General features: G+C 33.9%; 1 protein-coding gene and 1 pseudogene across 2 annotated transcripts; one reads left to right on the top strand and one right to left on the bottom strand.

Moving 5' to 3' along the window:
- Window positions 1-1,543: 1,543 nt before the first annotated feature.
- Window positions 1,544-5,619, bottom strand: LOC143569887 (protein FAR-RED IMPAIRED RESPONSE 1-like; annotated as a pseudogene). Its single transcript, XR_013141816.1, has 7 exons — window positions 3,526-5,619; window positions 3,373-3,429; window positions 3,207-3,275; window positions 3,037-3,099; window positions 2,874-2,942; window positions 1,980-2,024; window positions 1,544-1,872 (listed from the first exon to the last, which is right to left on the bottom strand). The product of XR_013141816.1 is annotated as a protein FAR-RED IMPAIRED RESPONSE 1-like (transcript).
- A 4,140-nt stretch (window positions 5,620-9,759) lies between these two features.
- LOC143569881 (intracellular ribonuclease LX-like) lies at window positions 9,760-11,443 on the top strand. Its single transcript, XM_077055682.1, has 4 exons — window positions 9,760-9,999; window positions 10,109-10,264; window positions 10,339-10,537; window positions 11,161-11,443. The coding sequence occupies exons 1-4, from the start codon at window positions 9,892-9,894 to the stop codon at window positions 11,415-11,417; spliced, it is 720 nt and encodes a 239-aa protein (XP_076911797.1). The 5' UTR covers window positions 9,760-9,891; the 3' UTR covers window positions 11,418-11,443.
- The last annotated feature ends 4,779 nt before the right edge of the window (window positions 11,444-16,222 follow it).

Genomic DNA, 16,222 nt, shown 5'->3' with positions numbered 1-16,222 from the left:
TCAGACGAAAAACGAGTAAATTTACACTATTGCGCAAATAGGGGAGTGGATGGCCCTAGCTAGGCTTCGCCCTTGTGTGGAGGTTTGTTCGGCGAGGAGGGTTCAACGTTAGGGCTGGCAATTTATATACGAGACACGAATACACGACACGTACCTACACGACTTTAACAGGTAACAGGTAAGGCCTTAATAGGTTTCGTGTACTAAACAGGTAGACACGAAATTACCTGTTAATTTTCGTGTCTAAATAGGTATAATACCTGTTTACATGTTAGGTAACTGTTAATACCTGGTTATTTTTAAAATTATATATATAATATAGTTATATTATATCATCCCTAACCCTAAATTCATCCAAATCATTCTTAAAAACCAAACCACAGTTATCACCTACTTGCCTCTCATCATCCATCCACCGTTGCCGCCCATATCTCTCCGGCCATCACCCGTCGCCGGCCTTCCTCTTGTCTCTGGCCATATCTCTCAACGCTGCTAATACCGTTCATCATTCCATCTTTAGCCAGCCATAAATATCGTGTACTATTATCGTGTCGTCGGCCTTCCTCCTCTCGCCGGCCATATTATCGTGTAACAACAGGTTCGTGTTCGTGTTTGGGTTACATGTACACGATAAGTTTTCGTGTCGTGTACAGGTATACACATTTCGTGTTCGTGTATTATCGTGTTCGTGTCTTATCGTGTACGGGTATACACGATATGCCAGCTCTATTCAACGTTGCAAACGTGAGGAAGAACGGAAATGTTGGTGTCACTCCCCCCCCCCCCCCCTCTCTATCTCTCTCTCACACACACACACATACATTATATGTACGATTTTAATAACTTTTGATGGGTTTATGGAGGTTTGGTGAAAAGTTTGGGATCTAGATGTGGCGTTTTGTGGACATCCAGTGTTGTGGATGCTCTTACTTGGTTTAGTGTTAAAAACTATAAAATAAATAAATAATTAAATAAAAAAAATAAATGTTTAAACAAACTATATTTGAGTTAGGGTTGTGTGTGGGTCAAGGATCGCTATTCAGTTTTACATTTGGGTGTTACATGTTTGGGTCTGAAAAAAAATAACCGAAAACTAGGAAAACGTTTCTCCTATTTTTTTTTTTTTTTGTTAACTACTTACTAATAAATGTTTGAATCGATAATTTTGGTTTTGTTTGATCAGCTAATTTGATTTCAGTTTATTATAGAGTTGGTGACTGAGTAGGAGTGACAGTCCTTTAAACACTCAAAAATCCTGTGTTTGAGTCTTATGGATTCATCAATCTTTGATGAACTTCATTCTATGTTAGTTTTAAAGGAAGTTTGGATGCTAAATAGTAACGTTTTAGTGTAATTAGACAAAATGGACATTAAAATAACAAAACAGAACCAATTTTAAGTAGAGGATTAAGAGAATCGTATAAACACGTATATTTATTACTTTAAACATAGCACATAAGATAAGACGCTCAGTATATAAAACATAAGGTGAACTTTTTTTCCTTTGAATAAGTATAATATTGCATAGTATTAGATGTCTCAACCCGGTCAAGACCTCTTCATAGCTAATAAATTGCGTATAAACGAATCAACCAGTTAAACCAACAAACCGCTAAAACACTGAACATGTTAACGTTTAAACCAAAGTAAATCAAAATAATAGTGCAAAATTACAACACTCTAAAAGTACAACATCAACATGGTAAAGATTCCAACAAACATAATATATTTGGCATTCATAAGTAATAAGGTTTGTTCCAACATCATAGTTTGTACCCACCATCAAAAGTTATCTACATTCCAAAATGATTTGTGTCATGAATGTCTAGAAGGGTTGTTTTGCATATGATTGATTCTCAAACTAGGTTCATCCTGTAAACAACATAGTAATATCAATATTAAAAATTTAGACAAAACTTTATTAATAAATTATAAAAACCAACTTTTGACTGTTTTTCGTGTTTTTTCTGGTCACTAACCTGCGAACTGTAACCAAAACTTGACGGTCGAAAATCCAAATGCCCCTACATAAATACAAATGAAAATCACAAATTGTAAGATAACAAAAAACTTAAAACTAGGGGTGCAAACGAGCAAAGCTGCTCGCGGGCTACTCGAGATCGCCTCGTTAAAAATCTCGATCGGACCGAGCTTAATCGAGCCCAAGCCCGAGCCTAAAAGTAAGCTCGTTTAATAAGCGAGCCCGTACTTCACTTATCGAGCTCGAGCCGGCTCGCGAGCCTAAACAAGCCTGTCATTTATATAATTTTTTAAAATATATATTTAAAAACTATTAATTAATGTATATAATGTTATGAAAAAATAAATAAAAATAACTAAATAATATATATTATTTTATACATAAAATTATAACAGAAAAAAATATAAAAAAATAATTTTAATTATATAAAATATAATTGATAAATAGTAAAAGAGCCGAGCCCGAGCCGGCTCGCGAGCCTAAACGAGCCTGTCATTTATATAATTTTTTAAAATATATATTTAATAACTATTAATTAATGTATATAATGTTATGAAAAAATAAATAAAAATAACTAAATAATATATATTATTTTATACATAAAATTATAATAGAAAAAAATATATAAAACTAATTATAATTATATAAAATATAATTGATAAATAGTAAACGAGCCGTGCTCGAGCTTGAAAATCTACTCACGAGCTGAGCTCGAGCTTTGAAAATAAAGCTCGAAACGAGCTGAGCTCGAGCTCTGTGTAAGTTTAACGACCCTAGCTTGAGCTTGGTCGAGCTCGGCTCGTTTCATTTGCACCCCTACTTAAAACAAAACTAGCAACACAACAATAATAAAGCTCTTTTATATCTTTCTAAATAGTTAATATTTACATACCAGACCATGTATGCTTTGTTGAGCCTCAAAAAAACCATCATGAGTTGGTGCTAATGAATTTAACTGGCCCTGTATAAAAAATAAATAAATAAATAAATAATTTAAAATTTTAAAAACTAATAAGTACTCAATAAAAGATGCCAACTTTGATCAATTTACATACCAGTCCCTGCATGCTTTGTTGATTGACATAGTAACCATCATGAGGCGGTTCCATCAAGTTTAACTGCGGTTAAACACGTATATTAAAATATTACAACCAACTAAAAATTATTAAACTGACAAAAAAAATAATAAAAATAATAATAATAATAAAAATAATAATAATAATACCAGTCCTTGCACATTTGGTTGTGTCCCATAATAACCATGAAGAGTTATTCCATCTGAGCTCATACTTTCCTATATGCAAAGACAATATAGGTAAAAGATTTAATTAATTCAAAGTTTCAAACACAAAACCGATAGAAATAGGATTACGATAAACAACAAAACGAACCATTTGCTGCAAGCTGTCTCGAGCTTCAAGCATTATAGGTTCAGGTTCTAATTGAACCTACATAATTTAAACAAAAACATCAAGTTATTAAAAATATATAAATTATACACGAAAAATATGCATACATTAGCGGAAAAAAATCCCGACACTAACCTTTCTTTTCTTAGTAGCACTCTTTCTTTTACTCGTTTTACAGAAACGCCTCCTAAATTCTCATCTTCCACATCACGGAACGAAATTGCATTATTACTAGATTCTTTGTTATTCACATTTACACATGTTTTCAAAGCTTCAACAAGTGTACGAAACGCAATATCATAACTTTCTTCGGATAAAGATCCTTCTTCACCTAACTGAATCGCGTGCTTGCATAAATCGTTGTATAGTTGCACGCGCGTTTGCAACCGATCATCTAACTCACCCTCCAATTGATTATTGTTCTTTGCATCTTTAGTCCACCGTTTCAAAATATAACGAGACGGAATATTCGGAAGCCCGCACATTTGCAAAACGATTAACGCGTGTCTGCAAAGAAAACCTTTGTATTCAAACAAAAGACACGAGCACCAAACCTCGGACTTTGTCTTGTGCCATGTCACCATAAAGCTTTCGGCTTTATCAGAGTCTTTGACCGTGTAGACCGTGGTCAACTCGTCTTCCCGTTCTGGTTTTGGAAAACATCCACTCATCCCCAATGTCTCAATTTGGAATTTTTTGAAAATCGTGTGTGTAAACCGACGACATTTGTTTTTCCCACGGTGACGGGGCTTTCAAAGCCGGTTGCTTATGCCACGTGTCAAAATCGGCAATCGCTTCTTCTTGATAACGGTTTTCAAGAATCGACCCGTATAGTCTAACAAACTCTTTAAGCGTAACTTTCTTGTGAATATACTTATCAAAGAACGAATTTACACTTTCGGCCCGTTGGGTAGTAGACATTCCTGCCAAAAAGGCATTTTTCATAAAAGCCGGGACCCATTTTTCTCTATCTTCATATAAAGAACGAAACCACTCATTTTCGTGAAGCTCAAATTGACCAACCAACTTAAACCACTTCAAATCGAATTGCTCGTCAGTCAGTGATTTGAATATAACCTTATTAAACTTAGAAATGAACTTATCATATGCGCAAGATTCTCGGGAATCTTTTCAAGAATACTCCAAAGAGCGACACAATGCCGGGAATTTGTAAACACTTCAACCGTTGCCATTTCTAATGCTTTCCCTTGATCGGTTATTATCAAGTTCGGAGCTTTTTCAATCCCGCCCATTGCTCTAAGCCACATTTTCATTAACCAAACATATGTTGACTTTGACTCGTCTGCAATCAACCCGCACCCAAGTAATATAGCTTGAAAATGATGATTCACACCGATAAACAAAGCAAACGGCATTTTATCATTGGTTCTAGCATAACTTATATCGAAAGACACCACATCGTTAAAAAAAACGTAATCTTTTCGGCTTTTCGCATCGACCCAAAACAAATTTCTTAACCGTTGATCTTCGTTTAAATCAATCGCGTAAAAAAAGTCAGGGTTTTCTTTCTTGAAATGCATTAAATGCTCGAGTATAACTTGACCATCACCTTCTTCAAGTGATAAGTAACGCCCTCGGTCAAAGTTATAATTTAACTCTTCCCTTAAAAAGTCAACACTATTATTCCCGAACGATTGTCTCGACATTTGCACATACATTTTCTTCGTTCTTTCGCTAACCGCATATAAAATATCAATATTGTTCTTCTCGGCTAACTTTATATTCTTATGAATTCTAAAATGATACGCTAAAGCCGGTAAAAGCTCGTGATTATGATCTTTTATAAATTCATGAATATACCATTTCCCGTCTTTTCTCCTTTTAACATGCATGCTTGCTTTACAGTCGGTTTTCTTGACAGTCGGGCGCCTGTGGGTCCCGCCATCAGATTCCGGTGTGACACCGTATCTTGAACACGCGAATTTAGCATCGATCAATTCTTTTGACTTTTTTGACCGGCGGCTGTTTTTTATCGATGTGGTGAATCCCATAGATTTTGCATATTCTTGGTAAAATGAATATGCTGCTTCATGAGATTCAAACTCAATACCGTCATGTAACTCGTAATCTTTATCTCCTTCAGCGTTTGTAACGTTTCTTGCAGATGAAGTAACAATTTGACCATCTTTGTCACTTCCTTCATCAACTGTATCAGGTATGCTTGTACTCATAGCTTCACCTGCTTATTATATGAAACTGTAAATCTGACATATGCACTAGAATATATACAAAAACATGCTACAATATCATTCTAATCAACACTTTTAACATGTCCTCTAAGAGGTGCAAGTCTATCAAGTCATGCCTAATCCAGTCATCCCATGTCAGCTTCGGAATTGGGTCTGCACACTTAAGGTTTCCACTAAGGGGTGCAAACGAGCCGAGCCACTCGAGATTGGATCGATAAAAAAGCTCAAAACAAGCTGAGCTTTTTCGAGCTCGAACCGAGCCTGAGCCTCAAAAAAAGCTCATTTAATTATTGAACCTAGGATTGATCCTTGTATGGGAAGCTCGTTTAGGCTTGTCGAGTCTTAACAAGCCTTGTGTATTTTAAAGTTTTACCACATTTGGATTTCTATGTATAAATTTCACACTGAACAGTCGAGCTCAAGCCGAGCTTTGGCTCGTTTAAGGTTTTTCTCAAAATATATAAAAACAATTTAAAACACGTATAACTAGGTTATTAAATAATAAACGAGCCAAGCTTGAGCTTAAAAAAACATCTAATGAGCCGAGCTCAAGCTTTAGAAAAAGAGCTTGAAATGAGCCGAGCTCGAGCTCGGGCTCAAGCCAAGCGTTGGCTCATTTAAGGTTTTTCGCAAAATATATAAAAACAATTTGAAACATGTATAATTAGGGTATTAAATAATAAACGAGCCGAACCCGAGCTTAAAAAAACTCATGATCCGAGCTCGAGCTTTAGAAAAAGAGCTTGAAAGGAGCCGAGCGTTGGCTCGTTTAAGGTTTTTCTCAAAATATATAAAAAATAATTTAAAACACGTATAACAAGGTTATTAAATAATAAACGAGCCAAGCCCGTGCTTAAAAAAACTCATGAGCTGAGCTCGAGCTTTAGAAAAAAGCTCGAAACGAGCCGTGCGCAGGCTCGGAACTCGTTTACGCCCCTAGTTTCCACTAGGGATGAGCGTTTTAGATACCAGTACCAAACCAAGTTTTGAGTTTTTAGTACCAGTACCAATATTTCCCAAATTTTTCACGAAATACCGGTACTGAACCAAACATTTCGGTACTGGTACCGATACCAATTGTTTTCAAATTTTGGGCAAAACCTTCAAAACCGATTAACCGAATATGGTTTTGGGCAAAACCCGACCCAAAACCGACCCATGCACACCTCTAAAATCAATCATTTCAAAACTAACAAACCCCTAATTATGAAACTGCAATTTACTTCTAAACAAACATATTTTATAACACAAATTCATATATCTTTCAATATTAACAAAAACCCATAAACACCAAGAAAATTAAACAAATAAAGATACCTTTTTTTCTGCCACAAGAAGCACACTCTGGCCTTAAAAGCACCAAGCTTTCAGCCTACAATGACCTTAGATCAAATACCCAAATACCCAATTGCCCATTTAGCAAGTGGGTTCGAAACCCTAATTAGCAATTGTGTTTGTATGATTGAAAAATTAACAAATTGATGATGTGGGTTTATCGGATTCGTTGTTGATTGGTAAGAAAGTTGGAGAATTTAGGGGCTGATTGAACAAAAACTAAAGATGTGAGGTGTAAACTAGTCAAACTCGAAGTTTGAGTTTAGTTTGTTTTGATTTATGAAAGCTTAAGTTTGGCGTGTCTTGAATTACCTTTGGAAAGCGTCGTATTTTAAAGCTCGAGTTCGGCTTTTTAAAAAGTTATAAACAAATGATTTTTATCGTTGTTATGGTATAATTTGTGAAGTAATGTTTTTATTACTTTATTTAATCATAACCTTTTTTTGAACAATCAACAAATAGAGAATTGCCAGTTGGCATAACTCATCCATCTAGAGCCTTTAAGCGCCTGTAAGTTATCTCTAGTTACAGGGAAGACCCAAACACCTTCATGACTGAACTAGTCGTTCATTGAGCCACCTATATTGATGCAGGAGATCCGGCCCATTAGGTTGGCCCGACCCAAATGTTACGTTTATTGTTATTTATAAATATGGTTGTTAGGTCTTTTCTCTAGTTAGTTTTTTATATTAAGAATATTGTGAAGAACGTTTGTTCTTGAACTTTTTGGTTCGTCTCTAACCATTCGGTTAGATTAAGCCAATGAATAAACTATGAGTTTCTTGAGCCATTTGAGTAAAGCCGTGGATTTGGCATCATTGTTCCAGTCCAAAGTTGAGCGACACAACACATGATGTTTAGGTTTTTAAGTTGATAATAATTCAAAATCGGGTATGCAGGAGTATTTTTATGAGAATATTTTATTTGATATTTTATCTTTTATTGTTTTATATTTATTTTGTTTCCAAGTTTATCTCCTATTGTTTTAGTTTAAGTAGAGTTATCATTGTTTAGTTTGTTAGTTTTGGTTTTTGAATAATTGTGTAAACCTTGAAGGTTTAGAACCTTTTGGTTCCAAGCTTTTGTCTAATAATCATATGAGTTTCTTGATTGCCATTTGACATGCGCTTCTAACTGCATCATATATCCTTCTAAAAGTGTTGTTTATATGGATCAACCTGAGTATCCACCGGAAAATCAAGACTTTCTATCATCACACCATATTAGAAAGGACCTTATCGAATCATAATGAATAGGTTTTTTATTCTTCCTTTCACGTTTAATATGTTAATTAAAGTGATTTTTATGATGAAAACATAAATTATGTTAACGGATGCTCTCTCAGGGTACATATGTAGGTAAACATACGATCTTGACTACGATGTTCGTTAATAACAGTGTCTTACTAGTTACTACGATGACAATTTTGAATGTTGCCTTGTGCTCCTACATACTCTTATCGATATTATTAAGTAACTCAGTACTCTTTCTACTGTGTACAATATTACATATTATTTTTTAGTTATTTATGGATCAACTTTACCCGCACCTATTTTGACATTTACTGGCTTGTTTGATATCTTTGAAAACTGAAGTTGTAAAATAATACTTATACTTAAAAGTTTTTATAGTTGTTTTTGTTATACTTGTATAAATGGTTGTTTATAATGTACAATACCTTATAAGGTTTTCATTATTTTATAAATGCGGAATATATTTCAGAGTGTAATCCGTATATGCATACTCCAATTGACACATGGTCGATCCTTAATCCTTACATCCACACCAAACATGCTGACTAGACGTACATCAAATAAACACAATGATAGACCACACTACAATTCAATCGGTCGTGTGGTAATCTTGTAACGCTTTAAACAAAACAAGTTGTCATGAAATCTAATTTTAGCTCCAAATGGAATGGTGAAGAAAAAATGTGTCACGTAAGATACTTTTGAGTTAGACTATTTGGGACGTAATGTTTTTTGATAGTTCTTAGAAGTAAGATTTTAATAATCATTTGTATGCATATATTCAATTATTGCCAAATTTAGAAGGCGTCTATTTCATGTAACTAATAATTTTAATTGAGTGTACGCAAGCTCAACATTTATCAACATGAAAACATTAAGGGTGCCCACACCTTGCTCTTTATGGCAAACATTACTTGATGTAAAAGAAATTAATTATTAATATAATTAAAGTACATTTATATAAATAGCATATACATGTGAATTATCAAATAAATAGTTCTCTAGAAGCTTCAGAACGACATAGTTATCTCGAAGAAGTGTATTTTTGACGAAGTTGTTTATTTTTCGTTTTATTGGTATTCGAGTATGGAAAAAAATGTACTTTATCATGGACACAGTGGTTGAAAACCCTATTTTTAGTTATGTAATTTTTCTGTTTTCGCACGCCAAATATCTTAATATTCAATGTCTTTTAATATATTTTTGTTGTTCGAAAAAAAAAGAAGAGGTTAGAAAGTTAAAATATGTTTGAAGGTACATGAAATAGGAAATTTAGTCATGTGCATACTTACATGTACGTAAATTATGTACACAAACAAAGTTTATGCATGTTTTTATAGTTTTCAAAAAGATGAATATTTTATATCTTCCATTTCTTGTGTTGGAAAATTTATTAAAATTGGAAATATAAATAAATATATCTTTTATGCGTGTTCTCGTAATATATAATGTTTTGTATAGAGCTCTAATTATATGTGTATGTATAAGATTAACAATAATAGTAATAATCATAATGATTATAATAATATATAGTTGAGGCATAAACGTGAAGCAATAGCTTATTTGTACAAGCAAGGTTAGGATAGAATAATACTTCAAAGGCATATTCTGTTGTTTGTGTGTATATATACCCATTGATAAGCAACATGTCTTGTACATCTAAACTTGCTTTCAAACACAACTAAAGTTAATCTAGACACATAATGATGAAGTCCAATGGGAGGACATTGCTTGTCATATTTTTGGTCACACAAAGTGTTGCTTTTTTAACCGCCGCTAAAGACTTCGATTTCTTTTATTTTGTTCAACAGGTTTGTTCATTGTTTATTTTCGATATCTTTATTAACCGTCACAACATATGAACAACCTTTAGTGATATAAATATTATGTTATAATTCTATTATTAATGGTGATCCACAGTGGCCAGCATCATACTGTGACTCAAGGCGAGGTTGTTGCTATCCAAAAACTGGAAAGCCAGCCGAAGATTTCAGTATCCATGGGCTTTGGCCTAATTATAACGATGGCACATATCCGTCTAACTGTGACTCCTCCAACCCGTTTGATGACTCAAAGGTACTAAACCCGTTTTCAATTTTTTGAGAAAAAGATAATGTTATGATACTAAATATAGCAAACACTATGTGTAGGTCTCAACTCTTGAAAGTGTGCTACAAGAGCATTGGCCAACACTTGCATGCCCAAGTGGCGACGGTTTGAAGTTTTGGCGTCATGAATGGGAGAAACACGGTACTTGTGCCGAATCTATTTTCGACGAGCGAGGTTATTTTGAGGCTGCACTTTCGCTCAAGAAAAAGGCAAACCTTCTCCATGCTCTCGAGAATGCGGGTACGACTGTTTATGCGAAAAGTACAACCGTTTATTTTTCGAATTATAAAATATGTGAAAGCAGTTTACCAACAAAATAAGAAAAAAAAACATTGACTAAACTGATTTTTTGCATAAGCATTGACTTTTATCATATATAAGATAGCACATGACATGTTTAGGTACAATAGATGAAAATCACATATATAAAATAACCATGCATGGCATATTTAGGCGCAGCATGCAAAAAATATGTCTATGCAGTAAATAAATCAGATTAGATCATGACACATGATATGTAGTGATCGTCATGTAATAGACAAAAATTACACCTAATGATAATTAAATTATGTTTGAATGTAACTTATTGGGTGAAAATTACGTTTGATGGTGACCCATATCATAGATCATCATCAAACGTAATGTTCACCAACTTTACAGGTGTTTATCTATTTATTGGTTAAAAAGGTCAATGTGTATATTAATTTAGAAACAATGTAATCAATATTTTTTTTAATGGTCAACTTGTAGTTATTCAAAAGTGAATTAAACCTTATATATTATCACAAGATGAATATGATTATTATTGAAATAGTACAAGTAATACTTGAACTAAACCAATATTGTATGCAATTTGAGTGTAGGAATTAGACCTGCTGATAGGGTGTTCCACACAATGAGCCAAATCAAAGAGGCAATAACAAAGGGTGTAGGTTATGAACCTTTTATTGAGTGCAATGTGGACTCCTCAGGGAACCACCAAATATTCCAAGTGTATCAATGTGTCGATGCATCCGCTACTGAGTTCATCAAATGCCCGGTTTTACCTCACGGACGAGCTTGCGGAAATAAAGTTGAATTTCCATCGTTTTCGACAGCTTCGAGTCATGACGAACTTTAGATCGGTCGTTAAGTCGATCTTTATTGGATACTTTGAATTTCGTTATACCTTTGATAACTGATTGTTGTATAATTCAAGTATATAATTTTAATTGCATTGCATAACTCTCGAGTATAGGTGTTAGTTTTTGTCACTATATTATTATATCTACAAATAAAAGTTTAGTTTAATGAATTTTTCTCATAAGATAACTCATTTATTTTGTATTATAAATCCGTGTACTACACGAGATTGGATACAAAAATTTTAAAATTAAGAAAATTTAATAGTAAATAATACAAACTGTATTTGAATACTTACATTTACAATTTATGTATTAGTATTACATTTACAATTTACAAACATATATAATATCAGAAAGTGTTCATAATCTTTTTTGATTTCGATTGGAATAGGCTACTTAAAGAAAATCTCGCATTCAGTTGCGATATCATCCTCGAACATGAAAACACTATCATCACATTATGAACCACTTCAACTATTTTGATTTCTACCTCATCTTCAAATGAAACCGAAATGTAGAACGTGCTTATTGCCAATCCTCAAATGACACAAATATAACAATGAGCGGATTAGGTCCGAATTTCTGATACGACAAAAACAAACACAAAGTTCAACATTTTGGGTTCAGTCTAAAGAGGTCGGGTCAATTTTCGATCAAAACATAAACATGTTTAGCTAAAATATGGTTTTCTTACCAACTTGACGGTTTCATGGATGGACCTGTTTATTTATTAATTATTTTAAAATGTGTATATATGAAAAATATTGAACCGTGAGTATTTTTTGAGCCAAAATTTAGAACTTTAAATTTACATTGTCATATTTTAAACGCAATTGTTGAACACAAATAAAATTAATAAATTAATACTTTTAAGTATTAATATAAAAAGGATAGATACATTTTCTTTGGAAAAATAATGCAATACTTATATAAATTATATACATATTAAGAACCAAAATATGTCAGTCTCACATATATTACTATTCATCAAATGGTGAAATTTCAACCTTGTTTCTTTTTCATGGATAGAACTTGTAAATTTGTTACAACAAACTAGTCTACCAAAATTTTATCTGTTTTAGTAACCAAACTCATCATATGAACTCACTAATCTTGACAGTAGACATAGATTCATCATATGAACTCGCAAAATATCTTGTGAACATCTTCAAGTCTTTCCAACTGATCTACATGAAATGCCAAAACAACTCCAATCAGATGATGCTATGATGTTCATACAACTTCAACAATAATTAGTGTTACAATACAAAATTAAAACAAACGAAAACGATGTATCATCGATACGCTCAACATCAAGACCAATAAACCAAGAACCAAGTGACACTTTCTTCATTTGGAAGTTGGATATTTGTGCAAAATTGGCCAAATTAAGATTAAATAATTCATGATGTTAGAGTTTAATGACTAAGACTATGTGTAGTGGAGGGCTACAGAATGGAGGCAGTTCGAAACATGGCGACACGTTAACAGATGAACTATTTTCATTTTAAGGGTGTAGTGGTGGTGTTGCCTTTTATCACCGTTTTTAATTTTTTATTATTATTTTCAACCCACACCACCAGCGACAAAGGTATCCCCCCACCACAACTTATCGCCCAAAAATCGCCTAGAGGATGGTGTTGTCGCAAAAAAAACCCTGCCTTTTGTCGCTCACTACCCATGACCTAATGCGCCATGCTCTTGACTTTTAAGAACTTCTTTTTCATATAAATGTACTTGCAGACTTACTGATTGGTGATGTATTCAACTAAATAATTTGAAATTGCATAACCTAATAACCTCATTCAGGTTCATGGTATTTCACATTGTTACATGAAACAATATTAGAAAAAAAGGGTATTAAGACACGATTGGTGAGGCTAATGGAATGATATAATGAAATGCAAATATTTTGTAACCGAATTTACTTTTGTGAAAACCCTTGGTTTTGAGTTTTGACTGATATCATCCAAGAGCTGTAGCTAACATGTCTACATCAATTACTCTTTGTCATAACACCAAAATAATAATAAGTGCAAATTACATAATAAACAAAAAAAGATAAAAGTTGATAATTAAAAGTAAACAGTTAATTATTGCTAAATGCTTGACAAGAGTGTATATGTTGTAATTCTGTTGGTAACTTTAGGCCTTTAGAAAAAGGTGTAAAAAATTACCCAAATCACATTATAAAGACTCAATATTTTGTGCAATCAGGCATGTAGCAGTAATTATTCTGATATAAGTTTATATGATCTTTTAACCTTCACAACTGTGATAGATTACTAGAAACAAGTCATTTTCCCACAAAAATTTCCTACGACAAGTAGTTCCAATAAAAAGAATAAGCTCCAACTTTGCTACAATATTATCTAATTAACATTATGTTAAGTCAAAATAGTTCTTATAGGGAATTTGTAGGAAGTTTACAACCATATGTTTTTGTAGCAATTTTGTAAGAAAAGTTGTTGGAAAACGATTTTCAAGCATGTGTTTTTCCAACGTAACTTTTTTGTTGGAAAACTGTTAGAAATTGGATTTTTCAACGAATTTCCTATGAATATAGTTGTAGAAAAACATCTCTTTTTTCTAGTAGATAAGAGATGTAACTTGTAAGGCTTAACATTAGAAGTTAAATCACAAACAACATAACATAAACACATAGATAAGAGCTGGTAATCATTATTTAGTAATCAAAAGAGAATCACCTTTACATATCCGTGTTTTAGAAGTCAACTCATTATATATACCATTCAACATGTTCCTGTGAAAATCAATCTATCGATTATATATTTATATATATACTCAAATATGATTGAGATTCAAGAATCAACAACTTACCGTCTCAGATAACAATATATATAAACTATAAGAGTGCAAGGATAAGATACAGCAGGTATATATTGTGTTATGCTGAACCAAAAATAATGAGATTTCTACATGGTCCCATATTAATTAATGATATGTACTATGATGAAGCCATTTGTGTGAATTACACCAGTGAAACTAGCTAGAATGGGGGCTGGTGTGTATAAATGACACGCACACATAAAACCTTTTGTTTTATTATAATTGTCCTAACTCCTAAGTACTAACAACAAACAAACCTATACCATTTCTACCCATCGGAACCGATTCCACTTCTACCTAGTCAAAACCTGGACCGACCTGGCGCAAAAACGATAAAAACCTAATAAAACCAGTCAAACACATGATCATACCTGAAACCAGCTCCTACCCGGCTAGGTTCTTTACTTTGATGACCAAACCTTGAACCTGGCGCTTTAACTTTGGCTTTAAAGCCCCTTAACAACGGGGAGTCTTAACTCTAAGCGATAATGAAGTTTACAGTCAGGTGTTCATTTTGTGTTATAAAGTACAAACTGTGATGTAATCATATATGTCATAGATATTTTCAAGAGGTACTGTTTTGGAAGACATTGGAAGCAATGATTTGGCTTATTCATTTACTCATCCTTATTTACATAAACACATACATATGGATTTTCTTAAAAGAGCGGTCGGTGGATGCACGCTCTTCTTTGTTTTGACCAGAATCTTGAAGTCTTGGCTGAAGTGAGGACTATGCAATGTTTTCATAACCGGACTGGACACCGAACCGGACGGCCTACCGGTTCAACCGGTCGAACTGGTCGGACCAGCCGAACAAATTTGGTCAAAAAAATGACGGATCAAGCTTAAAAAATGATTTTTTCAAAAAAAATTATTTTTTTCCTTAGAAAACCGGTTCAACCGGTCCGGTTTCCCGGTTCGACCGGCCGAACCGGTTCGGACCGGCCGGTTCCCTGTCAGCCGAGCGAACTATGTGAACCGGACCGGTCGGTGGACCGAATCCCGGTCGGACCGGTTCGACCGGCCAGTCCGGTCCGGTTTCAACAACATTGGGACTATGTTTGGTCATGCTTGGTGGGTTTGTCTTGATATGTAAGATAAATATTTATATTAACCTTTTTTTTAACGGTCAATAAATTCTCTAAATGGGTACAAATTAAATTCACCATATCGGAATCTTGAAGTCTTGGCTGAAGTGAGGACTATGTTTCGATTATGGAAATCTAAGGCTAATGCTCATGAACACTCACCCGAAGGTACGACAGTGCGGTGAGATAAAATCTGTTCAGTTCAAGGATCTAACTAGTGAAAGTGACCTACTCGTCTAGTCTCACATCATCACACTGGTACCTCTGAAACCAAATGATGGGAGCAGGAATCGAACCAGCTGGGTCACATAAAACATCAAGTCTCCCCCTTATCACTCCACCACTAACTCATTGGCTTATAAAATAAACGTGTGTCTTGACTCTCTAGATAATTAATTATTTATTTAATTTTAATGAATGTATATTTAAAATATTATATGACAGTAATTATTCGATTATCGTAATTACCCTTACTATTATAATCATAAGAGAGGGATTAACACCTTTAACCCTAGCCGTCACAATACGAGCTAAACATATCACCTAATCCCCGTTATAAACCGTACACCCTAAACGGGAACTCGTTGAGGACTATGGCGTAATCTATCAACGCGTTAAACGAAATCACATGTACACAATTCATGCAAGTAAAGTGGAGGTAACAGAGACGAGGATGTTGAGGTGGATGTTTAGGCACATAAAGTTATATTTACGTATATGAAATGAAATTTTTTGGAAAATCTTAGAAGTGGCTAGCATATCGGTTAAGATAAAGGAGGGGAGTTTGAGATGATTGTGAAGAGTAGGCAGACCACAACACCAATTAAAGCAGTAAAAACCCTTACTTTAGTGGGCGGTGT

This window comes from Bidens hawaiensis, unplaced genomic scaffold, assembly GCF_021521415.1.
Source record: "Bidens hawaiensis isolate Kalapana, Puna unplaced genomic scaffold, B.hawaiensis_p1.1 tig00024733_1, whole genome shotgun sequence".
In the NCBI taxonomy this organism is placed as follows: domain Eukaryota; kingdom Viridiplantae; phylum Streptophyta; class Magnoliopsida; order Asterales; family Asteraceae; genus Bidens; species Bidens hawaiensis.
This window is presented reverse-complemented; position numbering and strand designations above follow the sequence as displayed.